General features: G+C 39.8%; 1 protein-coding gene across 1 annotated transcript in view; it reads left to right on the forward strand.

Annotated features, from left to right (window-relative positions):
• The window catches only part of ABHD3 (abhydrolase domain containing 3, phospholipase), a 42765-nt gene that overhangs the window by 17194 nt on the left and 11679 nt on the right, over window positions 1–13892 (forward strand). The window contains exons 4-5 of the mRNA XM_044243295.1: window positions 364–409; window positions 12825–12937. Of these exons, the coding sequence (XP_044099230.1) occupies window positions 364–409; window positions 12825–12937 (159 nt within the window). The remainder of the gene's footprint in view (window positions 1–363; window positions 410–12824; window positions 12938–13892) is intronic.

Consider the following 13892-nt stretch of genomic DNA (forward strand, 5'->3'; position numbering starts at 1 on the left):
ATGACCAAAGGCAAGGCTTAACCCACTGAGCCACCCAGGCACCCCTATTTAGAATTGTTTTAATAACATTTATTGGAGGCCTACACATATGCATAGGAATAAATTGTAAAAATTCTGCTTTTCATAGGAAAATTCAATGTCACTTCAATATACAATTTTCTGATCTGAACTCACATATTGAAGTTAGAAAAATGGATATATATTTTAGTGCATTTACATGAAATTGTAAAACATTCTCATATCTGTGGATCTTTACAAATCTTTTAGTAACCTAAAACAATGCCACTAAGATGATTTTAATATGTATTATTGTGAGCAAGAATCGTGTGTAAAAATAACAAACATTACTTTCCTGGTTTTTAGATGTGTGGTTTTTAACAACAGAGGAGTGGCAGGGGAGAATCTCTTGGTAAGTAAATCTAAATTAATGACAACAGCTTACTGTTTAGAAGAATGATTTCTAGTTTTATAATGAAAAGTACATTCTTTATTTAAAATAACTGTGTATACAATACAAGTTCACTGTGGAAAAATACAGAGAAGCAACAACAAGAAGAGGAAATTTATAAGACTTGCAATTATATAGTCAGGGGACTCCCCTTAGTCTATATTTATGCAGATTATACATAATAAGTAAAATATATGTAATGTATTTCTATTTTTATAGAAGCTAAAGTTCTATGTTATGACTTTCATACTATATTTGAACATCAATAGTTACTTATCTATGTTATTTTTAAAGCGAAATACACTTACTTTATACATTAACTGATACAAAACAAATTAACCAGTATGGTGATACTTTGTTTTCACTTAAGAAATTTACTTTTGTCATGAAACAGATTGACTGTATGTTATATGCCTATTTGCCAGCCAAAGTTTACATAGGGGAAATATTATTTAAATCTTTTCCTATGCTTAGCTTTTTTTTTTTTTTTGCTCTAAAAATTCACTGAAATTTTTGGGAAGATTTTCAACTGTTAATTCCTTACTACTCCAATAAGTCAAAGACAATTCCACCAGAACTGAAAGAAACCTTTTTTTTTTTTAATTTTAAGGCATTAGTAGAGAATGATATTAAAACTATAAATAATTAAGTCATGCTGAAAATAAAAAAGTATAATCTGTTGCTAATGTCAGTACGTTATGAGAGTTGGGGGGAAAAGAGCTCTTGTACTTTGCTTTACAGGGACTTGGGTCCTGGAGGGAATCAGGATCAATATGATTTCAAAAACTAAAGTTATAAAATGTTCTTTCTCAAGATCCTCACAATAAACAGTTTGATGTGAAGGTTCACATTTCCTTGTTTAGTCCAGCCCTTTAGAAGTTTGTGAACAAATGGCAGGTGCTCTTAAAGGGAAAGATTTGAATTTGTCAGTGACCCTGGATCCATGAAGTAATTTTTGAGCAGCTCTTGTCTGCTGTGTCTCCTTCTAGGTGCTTCCAGGGTACAAAAATGGGGAGGACATGGTCTGAGACTCTCAAGAAAATAATGTACTGCAAAGTAAAGTCCGATAGGTCTCATAAAGTGGGGGACAAAGATCTGTTCATTCAGCAAAGCTGTGTTGTCTGCCTGTTAAATTAGGCACTAGACAAGGTGATATGGTGGGGAGTATACGCGATATTAGATGCAACATTAACCCTTAGGAGCTTTCATTTAAGTTGCAGGACAGAGTTCAGATGCTTGAAAATAGATGCAGTACAGTGCTAAATGTAATTGTAGGGGATGTATAAAGATGGTTGAGCATAAAGAGAGGGCATAACGAACTGTTTGGGGGAGGTGAGAGAACATCGTAGTGGAGGTAAGTTTCAGTTGGATCTTGAAGGCTGTGGTATTGAACCAAGAGAGGGAATAGAAAGGCTTTCTCAGCATAAAGAGTGAGATAGGTAAAAGCATGCACTTACTGGTAGATGGATGATGATGATGATTTTATCTTAGGTTTACTGAGTCCTTAGAATGTATCAGTTATGTCTTTTTGTACTTAGTGTTCAACCACAGTAACAACACAATGATTTAGTTAAGCATAGCCATCAACATCCCCATTTACCAGCTGAAAAAAGTGAGGCACAAAAAGATGAAGAACATGCCCTAGCCAGGAAATGCAGAACCAGGATTCAGACCCATGTAGTCTGACTGTGTGCTTATGGTCTTGACCATTATGTCATACCCCCTCTCATCCAGGCATTCTTCTAGAGGGGTTGGGCCAAATTTTGAAGAGTCATGTGTAGCATCCAAGGAACTTACTATCAAAGCATTGACCTTTTAACTTTTGTTTCCAGCATTATGGAGGTATAATTGACATATAAAATAATCTAATCATGTCCCTGTTTTAGAGAGAGAACCATGGCAGCAGTATGTAGGAAAGAGATGGAAGGGAAGGAGTCTGGAGGCTGGGAGGCCATTTGGAAAGCAGTTACTATAGATGTGCCCAGAGTTTAAAAACAGAGGTAGGAGGGAGAAAGAGGAGAGAACAAAAATGAAGGTTATTGACAGGGCAGAAAGAATACTAATTGTATTGCAGGAAACAAAGAGAGGAAATTCTAGGTTGACATTTCTAGCTTGGCTGATTGGTAATAGGCTCTGATCTTTGCTGATATGGGAAATTTAAGAGCACTGACAATATTTTTGGTGTAAAAGAAAATCTAGTTTCAGATTTTTAGGTGCTTTGAGATCATCTAGGTGGAAATTTCTAATACAGCTGGATATAGTAGATGGGGCCTCAGGAGAGAGAGATGTACAAACTAGAGAAAGAAACAGATTGTTGGTGCACAAGTAAAACCTGGAGCTCAGTAGTCAAGATTGCTTAGAGATGGTTTGAACAGCAAAAGGGGGAGGTCTATGGATAGAATCTTAGAACACAGCAAATAGGAAGGAGGAGAGAAAAGGAAAAGCAAGAAGCTTGAAAACCTTCCACCCTTTGCATTTAAAGGTAATTGGAAATTTACTTTGAAAGAATGCAACAAACCCATTAACTTTTACCCGTCACATTAATTGGTTTTTTGAAAAATCTCCAAGAATATCTCAAGTTCTTACAAAGGGATAGTATATAGGTAAACATTCTTAACTTTTTTTTTTTTTAAACTATTTATTTATTTATTTATTTAACAGACAGAGATCACAAGTAGGCAGAGAGGCAGGCAGAGAGAGAGAGAGAGAGGAGGAAGCAGGCTCCCTGCCAAGCAGAGAGCCTGATGCGGGGCTCGATCCCAGGACCCTGGGAGCGTGACCTGAGCTGAAGGCAGAGGCTTTAACCCACTGAGCCACCCAGGTGCCCCTTAACTTTTTATTTTATAAAACTTCTATTTTATGTTAAATAATATAGAGTTCTAAGCAAGAGAGTAAGAGCAGCTTGGTCTCTGGACCCATACACAGAGCACTGGGTTGAATCCAATGAACTAATACCTCCAGCAATTATCTGTATCACAAAGGTTAATGTAATCTAATTTAAAAAAGAATAAAGATATAAAATGGCCAAAATGTAATTACAATTAAATGCTTTAAACCAACTGCTTTAAAAAAGAAATTTAAGGGAGTAAATTAATTATAATTTAATATATACTTCTTGTGCTCTAACCGATCACAAAAATGAGATGCCAATATTGATTATTAGAGCTATCTTTGATATTTAGCTCCCTTGATAATCCTCCTTCCTTCTGCCCCTAGAGCTGTGAACAATTACTGTTTCAGACTAGAGGAACTTATGTTTATTTATACCTCACCTTGTTCCAGAAGGGATTTAAGGTAGCTCAGACCCAGAGTAAGTAAGACCTTCCTGAGGGCATAAAAAAGAACAAAAGATGAATCAGCAAAGATCAAACAGGCAGGCACATTCTCTAAGCGAAATTAACCCAGAAGTGCTAGCAAAGGTGAAATGGAATTTAGAGTAAGCAGTTCTCCTAAGACTGGAAGAAATGCAAAAAAGAAAAGTTTTGCTGAAATATGTTGCTGATATACTTAGAATTCATAGGGATTACTATGACTGCTACAGAGGAGAATAAGAAAGAAAGAAATTTTCCACTACCATATTGTCCTAATTTCCAATTATACATTGCAGGATTGTGGAAAAGCCAAAAGCCTTGCTCACTAGGAAAGGAGAAGCCTGCATGTTGCCCTCCCTGGGGCTGTTAGCTATGGGAGATGGAGAGTCCTAGTCTTGGTAGACTGACATTCAGATATTCCTGCAGGGTTCCTGGAGCCCGTAGATGGTACATTTTCTTGCTCTCTGCAGATGCATTTTCAAGGATACAAATCTAGGAATCCAAGTTATCCACAAACTCCCTAGTATTATAATTACTTTATGAAGTATTATGCTTCTAGCTTAGTTAAGAATGATAATTTACCAAGGCAAACTGAGTTTGTTGAAAGCTATATAAAGGACCCCCTTTCTTTTTAGTTATAGGGTCATACAGACTTCTGTATCTCTAGGCACAATAGGAAAATAGCCACCTTCGAAAATAGTCTGGCACTTTTTCAAAAAGTTAAACATAAGATTACCTCCTAGCCACTTTGGAAAATAGTCTGGCACATTCTCAAAAAGTTAAACATAGAATTACTATATGACCCAGCAATTCTACTCCTATGTGTATCACTAAGAGAAATGAAAATATATGTTCATATAGTAACTTATACATGGGTATTTATAGCAGCATTATTCATATTAACCAAAAGGTAGGAACAACCCAGAGGTCCATCAATGGACAAATGGGTGAGGAAAATGTGGTGAATCCATACCGCTGGATATTATTCAGCATTAAAAAAAGAATGAACTACAGATACTTGCTATAGCATGGATGAACCTTGAAAATTTTTTTAAAGGTTTTTTTTTTTTTAATTTATTCATTTGACAGACAGAGATCACAAGTAGGCAGAGAGGCAGGCAGAGAGAGAGGAGGAAGCAGGCTCCCTGCTGAGCAGAGAGCCCAATGTGGGACTCAATCCAAGTACCCCGAGATCACAACCTGAGCCGAAGGCAGAGGCTTTAACCCACTGAGCCACCCAGGCACCCCGAACCTTGAGAATATTACACTAAGAGAAAGAAGCCAGTCACACAAGATTCCATGTTGTATGATCCCATTTATATAAAACATTAAGATTAGGCAAATCTATAGAGACAGAAAGACAGTATATTATTAGTGGTAGCCTAGGGCAGGGGGGAGGGAAGGTGACAGCTAATTGTAGAGGGTTTCTTTTTGGGGAGATAAACATGTTCTGATATTGTGGTGGTTGAACAACTCTGATTACACTAAAACCCATGAATTACACATTTTAGTTTTTTTAAAAAACATTTTTATTTAAATTCAATTAATTAACATGTAATATATTATTAGTTTCAGAGGTAGAGGTCGGTGATACATCGGTTGCCTATAATACCCAGCGATCATTGTATCACGAGCCTTCCTTCATGCCCCTCACACAGGTACCCCCGCCCCTCCATTAACCCTCAGTCTGTTTCCCATGATGGAGGGTCTCCATGGTTTTTCTCCCTCTCTGATTTCATCTTGTTTTGTTTTTTCCTCTTTTCCCGTATAATGAATTGTACATTTTAAACAGGTGAATTGTATGGGTCATGTTTCATAGAGCTATGAAAAAGAAAACCCTCCTTCAGGTACTTCCCAGTCCAGTTAGAGCTGGTTCAGCGGGTAAGGGAGTGCCGAAAGGGGGAGCAGCCGCTGGGGGATGCTTTACAGTAGGTGCTACTCAAAGTGTGGTTATACGGATCAGTGCCACTCCTCAAATTATCTGATACCAGCCCCTGACACGATGAGGGATGGCAGCAGAATGTTAAATGTAAACACCAAACACCTTCAATTCTAAGCTCTCTGTGGAAGTGAGCTGATTGGGGGCGTGGGGTGGAGATAGTAATATTCTTGGGGAGAGAAGCAGTATGCTGGTTTTACCTTCGGACACTTACCAGCGCTTATCTCATCCTGTCCTGGTCCCTGGCTCCAGAGATCCTCTAATCCTGAAAAGCTTATTTTTTGGATTGAGGACGCCTCTGGAAAAGTCTGGTGACAAGCCTGAGCTCATAAAACTGATTAGTGGTCTCAGGGCAGCAACTCAGGCTGTTGGTTGGAATGTCTTTGCCTTTCAGCTCTGGCTTTAATTCAAGTCAGGCTGAAAATCTGGGGTTAGAGATCAAAGGGGTTTTCAACAACAGGAATGGGTGGTTCACTAAGGACTCAGATGTAGAGACGGGGATTCTTGTTTCCTACTGGGCTTTTCCACCTTAGCTTTGGAAGCTGATAGGATGGGAGGGACATAATGCTCTTCCCTCCTCAGTTCCATTTTCTGAAGCAGGCATTCAGAAGGGATTTTGGTTAGAGGCAGGAGGAAGAGATAAGGCAGGGCCAGTCAGGACACAGTTCAGTAGTCAGACTCACACCTTCAGGCACTCTCTTTCCTGTAACCAATACCTTCCTAGTAAAAACCATGGTGCCCCATCCAAGTCTGCTCTTTCCTAAATGCTCCAAACATTACCCACCCCTGCTTTCCTCCATCCCACTCAGAACAACCCAGGAAGGCTGATCTCAGCCAGATACATATATGAATGTATTGAATTCTTTAGGACTTTTTCCTAACATTGATAGGTCCAGCGCAGTAATACTGACTCTTGTTAAGTGGTGGGTGCACAAAAGATTGTACAATTCTCTATGAACAGTTTTCAAATAAAGAAAAGGAGTGTTTAAATAATTTAAGAATTTCTAAGAATAATAATACCAATGATTTAATAGCTAGCTACCTTTTACTGAATCGGCAACATGGGCCAGGTGATCCTATAAGGTTGCTGATGTTTGGCAGCCTTTCCCTGTGCACAGCAAGGAATTCCCATACCACTAGATTTCCCTCTTCCCAAGACACTCTAGACCCTTTTATCATTCTTGTCACTGCAGCCTCCTCCTCTCTTGGCTCAGCTCTCATCCTATTTCTTTATTCTTCTGCTCTCACCCGGGTTCTCTATTCTTCTTCTCTCCAAGCACTTAGTTCTCAGCCCTGGTTGCGCATTAGAATCCTCTGGGAAGCTTTAGAAAACACTGATCCCTGAACCACATTCCCCACCCCACCCCCCCACCCCGCCCCGAGTTCCTGATTCATTTGGTCTGGGGTGGAGTCCAAGTGTCTGTGATTTGTCATAACACTCCCTACTGAGTCTAAAGTGCAGGCTGGGCTGAAGACTGCTATGAGGTGGCAGCCTCCCTTTCTTTGAACCTAGGCCCTGGTGAGCCACCTCTGGCCCCAAACCCAGCCAGGGCAGGGCAGGAGACTTGCTTCTTAGGTGCCTGGACCAAGGGTAACTCCTGTCTCCCTGGGTGATCTGCTCTAAGCCATGCACAATACTGTGGTCATTTATTGGGGTCACTGTGTAGCATGAGTGCCTATGCATGTAGAAATTAGTTGGAGTGGAGCACCTAGGCCATCTTGGCCTCAGAGGTAGCCAAGATATTTCTTGAGGCCCTTTGTTTTGTGGCTAGTTTTTTTTTTTTTTTAAGACTTTTAAAAATTTATTTGATAGACAGAGATCACAAGCAGGCAGAGAGGCAGGCAGAGAGAGAGAGAGAGAGAGAGGAAGGGAAGCAGGCTCCCTGCTGAGCAGAGAGCCCGATGTGGGGCTCCATCCCAGAACCCTGGGATCATGACCTGAGCCGAAGGCAGAGGCTTTAACCCACTGAGCTACTCAGGTGCCCCTGTTTTGTGGCTAGTTATTTTAATGGAAACAAGCAAAGTCCCAGGCACTTGTAGACACTTAGCCATTTTACACGTCTATCAAGGACTAGGTAAAAAGATTTGTCATTAAAGTGTTGGCTTGATATGTGGATGCCTCCTGTTGTTTTCTCTGACTTCCTATTTAATGAACTCATCTAAAAATAAGATCAATTTTCCTAACAATTTGGGCAAATCACTAGGTAGTAGATGAGGGGAGGATGGTATGAAAACAAACAGCAGCAACAACAAAAACATGCTGCAGAGATCAGTGAAGAAGTATGATTAGTACTCACGCAAGGATTACTTTCTAGGGACTTAGGTGCACACAAGAATCACAGAGTTCCTTTGGGCAGCATCTTATCCAATATTTCGATACAGACCTGTGATAAAGGAAGGCTGTAAAATGAAATCTTCTAAGCTCCTGATGACTCTCAGACATTACAATAAAATAAAAATGAAATTGAAATTATTATTATCATTATTTTAGGTGTAGCAAAAATTACTGTCAAACTCCGCTCACTGAGCCAGAGACCCTTGTGGTGTTAGCCAAAGACTTAACCCTTGTGTAGCACACCACCTGCACTTGTAAGTGCATCAGCCAGCTACAACTGAAATGATTTTTTTACAAAGATGGGTAAGTGTCTTTTTCGGTTTTCATTTTGCTGGATGAAAAACGAAAATCCTAGCTGGCCCAGTTTAGTACTGGCTATGAGGCCACCCCAGCACTGAAAGAAGGGTTCTGGGTGATGGCTTCTACTGCAGATTAGCAAATTCATCCCCTTCCAGAATAGCTAGGGAGAGTCAGGCTACCTGATTAACAGGGTGAATTTTAATTTGTTTCTAGACCAAAAACAGAACAAAAACAAAACCACCCACTTTTTAAATGAAATTTGCATCTTAAAACAAATGACCTCTAAACCAGGACAGGAAAATTCTCTTCCAGGTTAGGGAGAACTCAGTTTATCTACTTTTTGGAAGTAGATTAATAAGAACAGATTATATGTAGTCCACAGATTAACATAAAATGTATGCATTACTCTTTTCCCATCTGTTATGTGTGAATAATTAAGAATTAATTTTACTTTATTATTCTCTTCAGTGATTTTTTTAAACGAACCTCTAAAAGCCATGAAACAAATTACTATTGTTTCTTGCAAATCCTAGCTGCAGTTGGACAATTTAAACAATCTTGGTTTGTAATTATTTTCAAATTATTCTAACTTGTAAAACATTTATGCCCAAACATCTGCTGGAAGATTATCTATCCTATAGATTTTCTTTATCCTTTAGATTTTTTTCCAGAATACCTTTCCCATCCTCCTCTCACTGTAAAAGAAGTTTTTACCTCCCAGCCGAATGCTGCAAGGTCTTCCTTAATCCCTTTTCTCATTAGATAGGCTTACTCTACCTCTGTTCTGGAAGCATGGAAAAAGCCAGGAATTACTGCAATAGGATTAGTTGCTGGTTGTATTAGTAGCCCTAGCAACTGAGAATTAACTAATGTTTTGTCTTAAAAGCTGCTAGTTATATTTTTAGACCTGAAGAAAATTTCTGCCAGGCCTACAAATTCAATGTAATGGCCCCCATTAGTGTCTTTGCTGTATATCCTGGATGAACCCCTTCTTTAGGGAGTCTCAAGTCCTGTGAAGAAAGAAGGCATATGATATTTCCTGTTAAAATCATCAAGCGTCAAGAGGTCATGTGATACAACTACACAGTTTTGCATATCAAAAGATATGCATATCATTTTTCAGTCCTGTTTATTTCAGTTCAATTCCACAAGTATGTATTGACTGTCAGAGAAAGAGGTAAGATAGTAGTAGACAGACAGGTAATAGATAGTGGGCCAGGAGCGGACAGGCTGGGACAATTAGGGGTAGAATTGGGAAAGGTTGTGGTGTCTGGGAGACCAGGGGCCAAGACTTGGCCTTTTACCTGACATTTATGCAAGGCATGATTTCAATAGGCAGAGTTGATTGTGAAGGACGCTTGGAAGATGAGGTGTCTCTACAGGTAGCAAGGATGCTAAGAGGCCAGCACACAAGACCATACTGGTGTCTCATTGATGTGACTCTGTACCTACGGAGAAATGGTAAACTCCAGAGCTGGAAAGGTTGCTTGACATACTGTGGAGGGCCTTGAACACTTGGCAGAAGAATGTGTCCTTAATTCAGCAGCGAAAAGCTAATGAAGAATTTTAAGCAAAAATACTGTCATGATTAGAGCTAGAAATGTTCTTTAGGAAGATTAATCTGTCAGTGAATAGGAGATAGGATCAGGGGTGGTTATGAACAAAGACTGGGAGTTAACCAGTTAAGTGGCTATTGCAGCAGTCCAAGTAAGAGGTAAAAAGGCCTGGTAGTAGAGACAGTTAATGCCATACCCTTGTCACATCCTTACCCCTGTGACACTTACCATTCCCATGCATATCTACCTCATGGCTTTCACCTGCAAACGCTCACATCTCTTGGACGGGGGGCCTCTCTAGCCGCAGGATCCTGCTGGCCCTGTGCTCAGGGCCAACCAGGAGTGCCAGCGAGTGAACCTCCTCTAGGAGTAGTCTTCAACCAATGGCTGAAGGGAACTGGTGGAACCCAGCTTCCTCACCACTCGCTTGGGATAATTTTGAGCCATATTCCCATAGTGTCCCAAAGTGCCCCAAGAGGATGGAGTCCCCTGTTGCCCATAGTCACGAACTGCTTGGTCCCATGTTCTTTATTGACCTTCTACCCTCCCTGACTCAGTTCACCATTCCCCTACTGGTGCTTCCTGGTCTCACCTTCTAGATGAACCGCTAACACTCATATCCTGCCTGTCTCTGGGGCTCTTCTAAGAGAATCTAACATACCAAGCCTTTACTAGAGAAGAAAGAAGGGGTTGCCAGTGTTTCCTGCAAAAGACACTGAGGAGGAAGAGGCTACAGGACTTGGCAGTTTATTGGCTATGAGATTAAGGGAGAGGGAGAAGGCAATGTCACGTACAGTTTTAATTAGGAAAATATAGATGTCATCTCTTTTTTTTTAAAATGGGAAGTTAGGAGAAGCAGTATAGGGTTCATAAAGAGAAGAGTTTACTTTGAGGCATTTTAAGTTTGAATTATGGCCAGAACCCGTTAGTGAAGCTGCCTGTTAGAAATTTGGATCTGGAGCTCAAGATCAGGTGAGAGGGTAGAAAGTGGAGAGTTGGTTTAGTCATTGCCTACTCGTGGTTTGATGAAGCCAGGAAGATAGGTCAGACCCTCAGGAATCACGTATTGACCAGAGAAGTAGACGCAGGCCTAAGACAAGACTTTTGGGAATGAGTATTCACATTGAGGTTGTGGGAAGACTAACAGGAACCAGGCAGGAAGTAGAAAGCTAGGAGCAGGAGGAGAATGGCATAGTGCCATCACAGAAGCAGGGGGAGCAGCTGCAAGGAGGCGGGACCATGCCGGAAAGGCTCTAGATTTACTGAGTTTCAGAGTTCTGGCAACCTTGATCCATGCCACTATTATCAGTTTTGATCTTAATGTCATCCATCTGGAGAAAAACATTTACAGAAAAATTAGTTTTTGTATCTGAGGATACCAGATGCTGAATTTATTAATGAAATCCCTTTCAGTATCCTAGTGCTTTACAGGAAATTGTTTACTGATTACAAACATGTGATCCAGGCTCTGCTACTTTGTGACCTTTGCCAAATTACTCAACCTTGCTGAGCCATGATTTCTTCATGTGTAAATAAGGAATCAAGTCCTTCCTGACACTAAGATTCTCTGATCTTAATAATTTTCCGCAGGCCGTTTTCCTCAAACCCTGAGCTCTGTGTGCACATTCATGTGCGACCATGTGTGGCTGCGTTCACGTCAAGCCTGCATGACCAGAGTAGATGCTGTGACTGTCACAAATAATTCAGAAATGTTAAAGCTATGCCACATGAATAGACTCCCATGTAATAAAAATATCATGTAAGGATTTCTTCACCTGAATTCTTGTTACAACAGGTGCAGTCACTATGAACGAGCCTGGTAGTAGATACTATTCCATTTAGATTTTACAGTGAATTTGTGCCCCTCAAATGCATTTAATCACAAAGGATTTCTTTTTTTTTAAGTATGTCCGCTTAGTCTCATATTAGCTGGTGAGGTGTGCCAGGAGTCTTTTAATGTCTCTAAATTCAGTTTCCTCTATAAAATAGATATAATAATGGGATCTTCCTCAGGGTTTTGTAGACACAAGCTTAATTATTTAGTGACTTAGCTCCTGTAAATCTCTCCAGGTTAACCTTTGTCTTTTGGAGAGTTTCATATTTGCAGACCTCAAAAAGATGATGGTAGGCAATAGGTAGCGTTTTAGGCTTGAGTTTAATTGGAAGGATCATTAAAAACTGTGCTTGTCTCAGGCTTCTTATTAGCGATTGAACGGTGGGTGAACATAACCTTATGTGGCGATCATTGTTTATTGGAATAATAAAGTCAAGAGGGTCCAGGGCCCTGCTTTGGTTAGAGCAGTGTTAACCAGACTCCTCTCCGTGTTATTCAGTTTCTGGGGGTTTTATCTCACCTAGGCACACACACATATATTCATGGACACACTCTGACGTTTATTCTGCAGAAAGGACTGCCCCCTCCTCCCACAGTTCAAACAAAGCGTTTGTGAAGCTTTCCTGCCAGAAACAGAGCCCTTATTGATGAGGTTCACTTGAAAATCATTTGTTTGAATGCCTGATGTATTGAGGCATAATCAGCTTTACATATTTTAACATATTAAGTGTCTGTTGCAGTGTAGTGCAGCTGGGGCTATATGGATATATTGTTGTAGAAGAACATCTGTAATTCATAAATGCAACTGGAAATTGCCTTATCTAGAGGGAAGGCAATGCCAGAAAACCACACTACCCCATTAGTGGACAGCATTCAGGATGAAGAAAACGGTTCGCCCGTTTAAACCAGCCACAATTTAAAATTTGGGGGGCATAATTGCAATGTCTCTTTTGTTCGCTTGTTCGCCTTTTTTTTTTTTTTTTTAAATAAAGAATAACTTCGGCTCTGTCATTTCTGCCTTTTACAGGTCATGAATCTCATGATTTTTTTTTTGAATCTCATGATTTTTAAATGTTGTGCTTTACCTGTCTCTGCTTACAGACACCAAGGACTTACTGCTGTGCTAACACTGAAGACCTGGAGACGGTTATTCACCACGTGCACAGTCTGTACCCTTCAGCTCCCTTCCTGGCAGCAGGGGTTTCGATGGGAGGGTAAGATTTTTTCCTTTCTAAAATGTCTTGAGAGAGAAGTGGCCTTCCTGACTGCTTCTGTCAGGAGAAGACAAGCTACAAAGACATTTGAAAATAAATGTTTGATTATTTTTATCTGATTTTACCATGTATGGTTGAGTGAAGGAAGGAATTCACCCAGGCAAATGTTAGTATTTTCCTTGGCAACTATGGCTTTGTGGTGAAAAGGTTGCAAGTATCTCCTTGGGATACTCAGAGTTTTCTGAACCTAAGGGTTTGTTAGAACCCTATGACCTTGATTGCCTTCACTTCTTAGCTGCCATGGTGACCTTCAGGGTCTCTGATGTATTCCCAGCTGTCCTGTATGTGTGTCCTCCAGCACCACACAGGAAGCTGACTTTGGAGGCTGATTTTCATCACTCCAGTCATAGAAATAATCACTTCTTGCTCTCTCCAGCTGAAGAGACCAACATTTTTTTCCTCCAGGTGGTGGTGTTTTTGTTTGTTTTGTTTTGTTGCTGGGCAAATGGACCTACCCTGGAATGCTCTCCTAGAAACTCTGACGTTTTATTGTTAACCCCTACACCAGCTGCTATTTTAAGCATATGAATATTATTAAAATTTGTGCTTCTTGCAGTTACATTGGGGTTTAATTGGAACATTTATGCCATACTTATTCATTTCTACTAATAATTATTTATATTTTTTATTCCAGTGATTATGAACTTAATAAAATCCAAAATTTTAATTATCCAGAATTTCACCACACTTAGATTCCTTAAATGCTTGTCCAAAAACTACTTTTTAAAATCAACAAACACATGAGGTAGAAAATGGTATTTTTTCTTAATTTTGTAATTGATTTATTCACCACTTTAATTTTCAGAACATCTTAGGATGTTTCATTACTTGAAAATGAACAGGCTTTCCAAATGATAGATTCTGAAGAATCGTCTTTAACCACAGCTTTTTAGAT

The sequence above is a fragment of the Neovison vison genome, chromosome 3 (genome assembly GCF_020171115.1).
Source record: "Neovison vison isolate M4711 chromosome 3, ASM_NN_V1, whole genome shotgun sequence".
NCBI lineage: Eukaryota > Metazoa > Chordata > Mammalia > Carnivora > Mustelidae > Neogale > Neogale vison.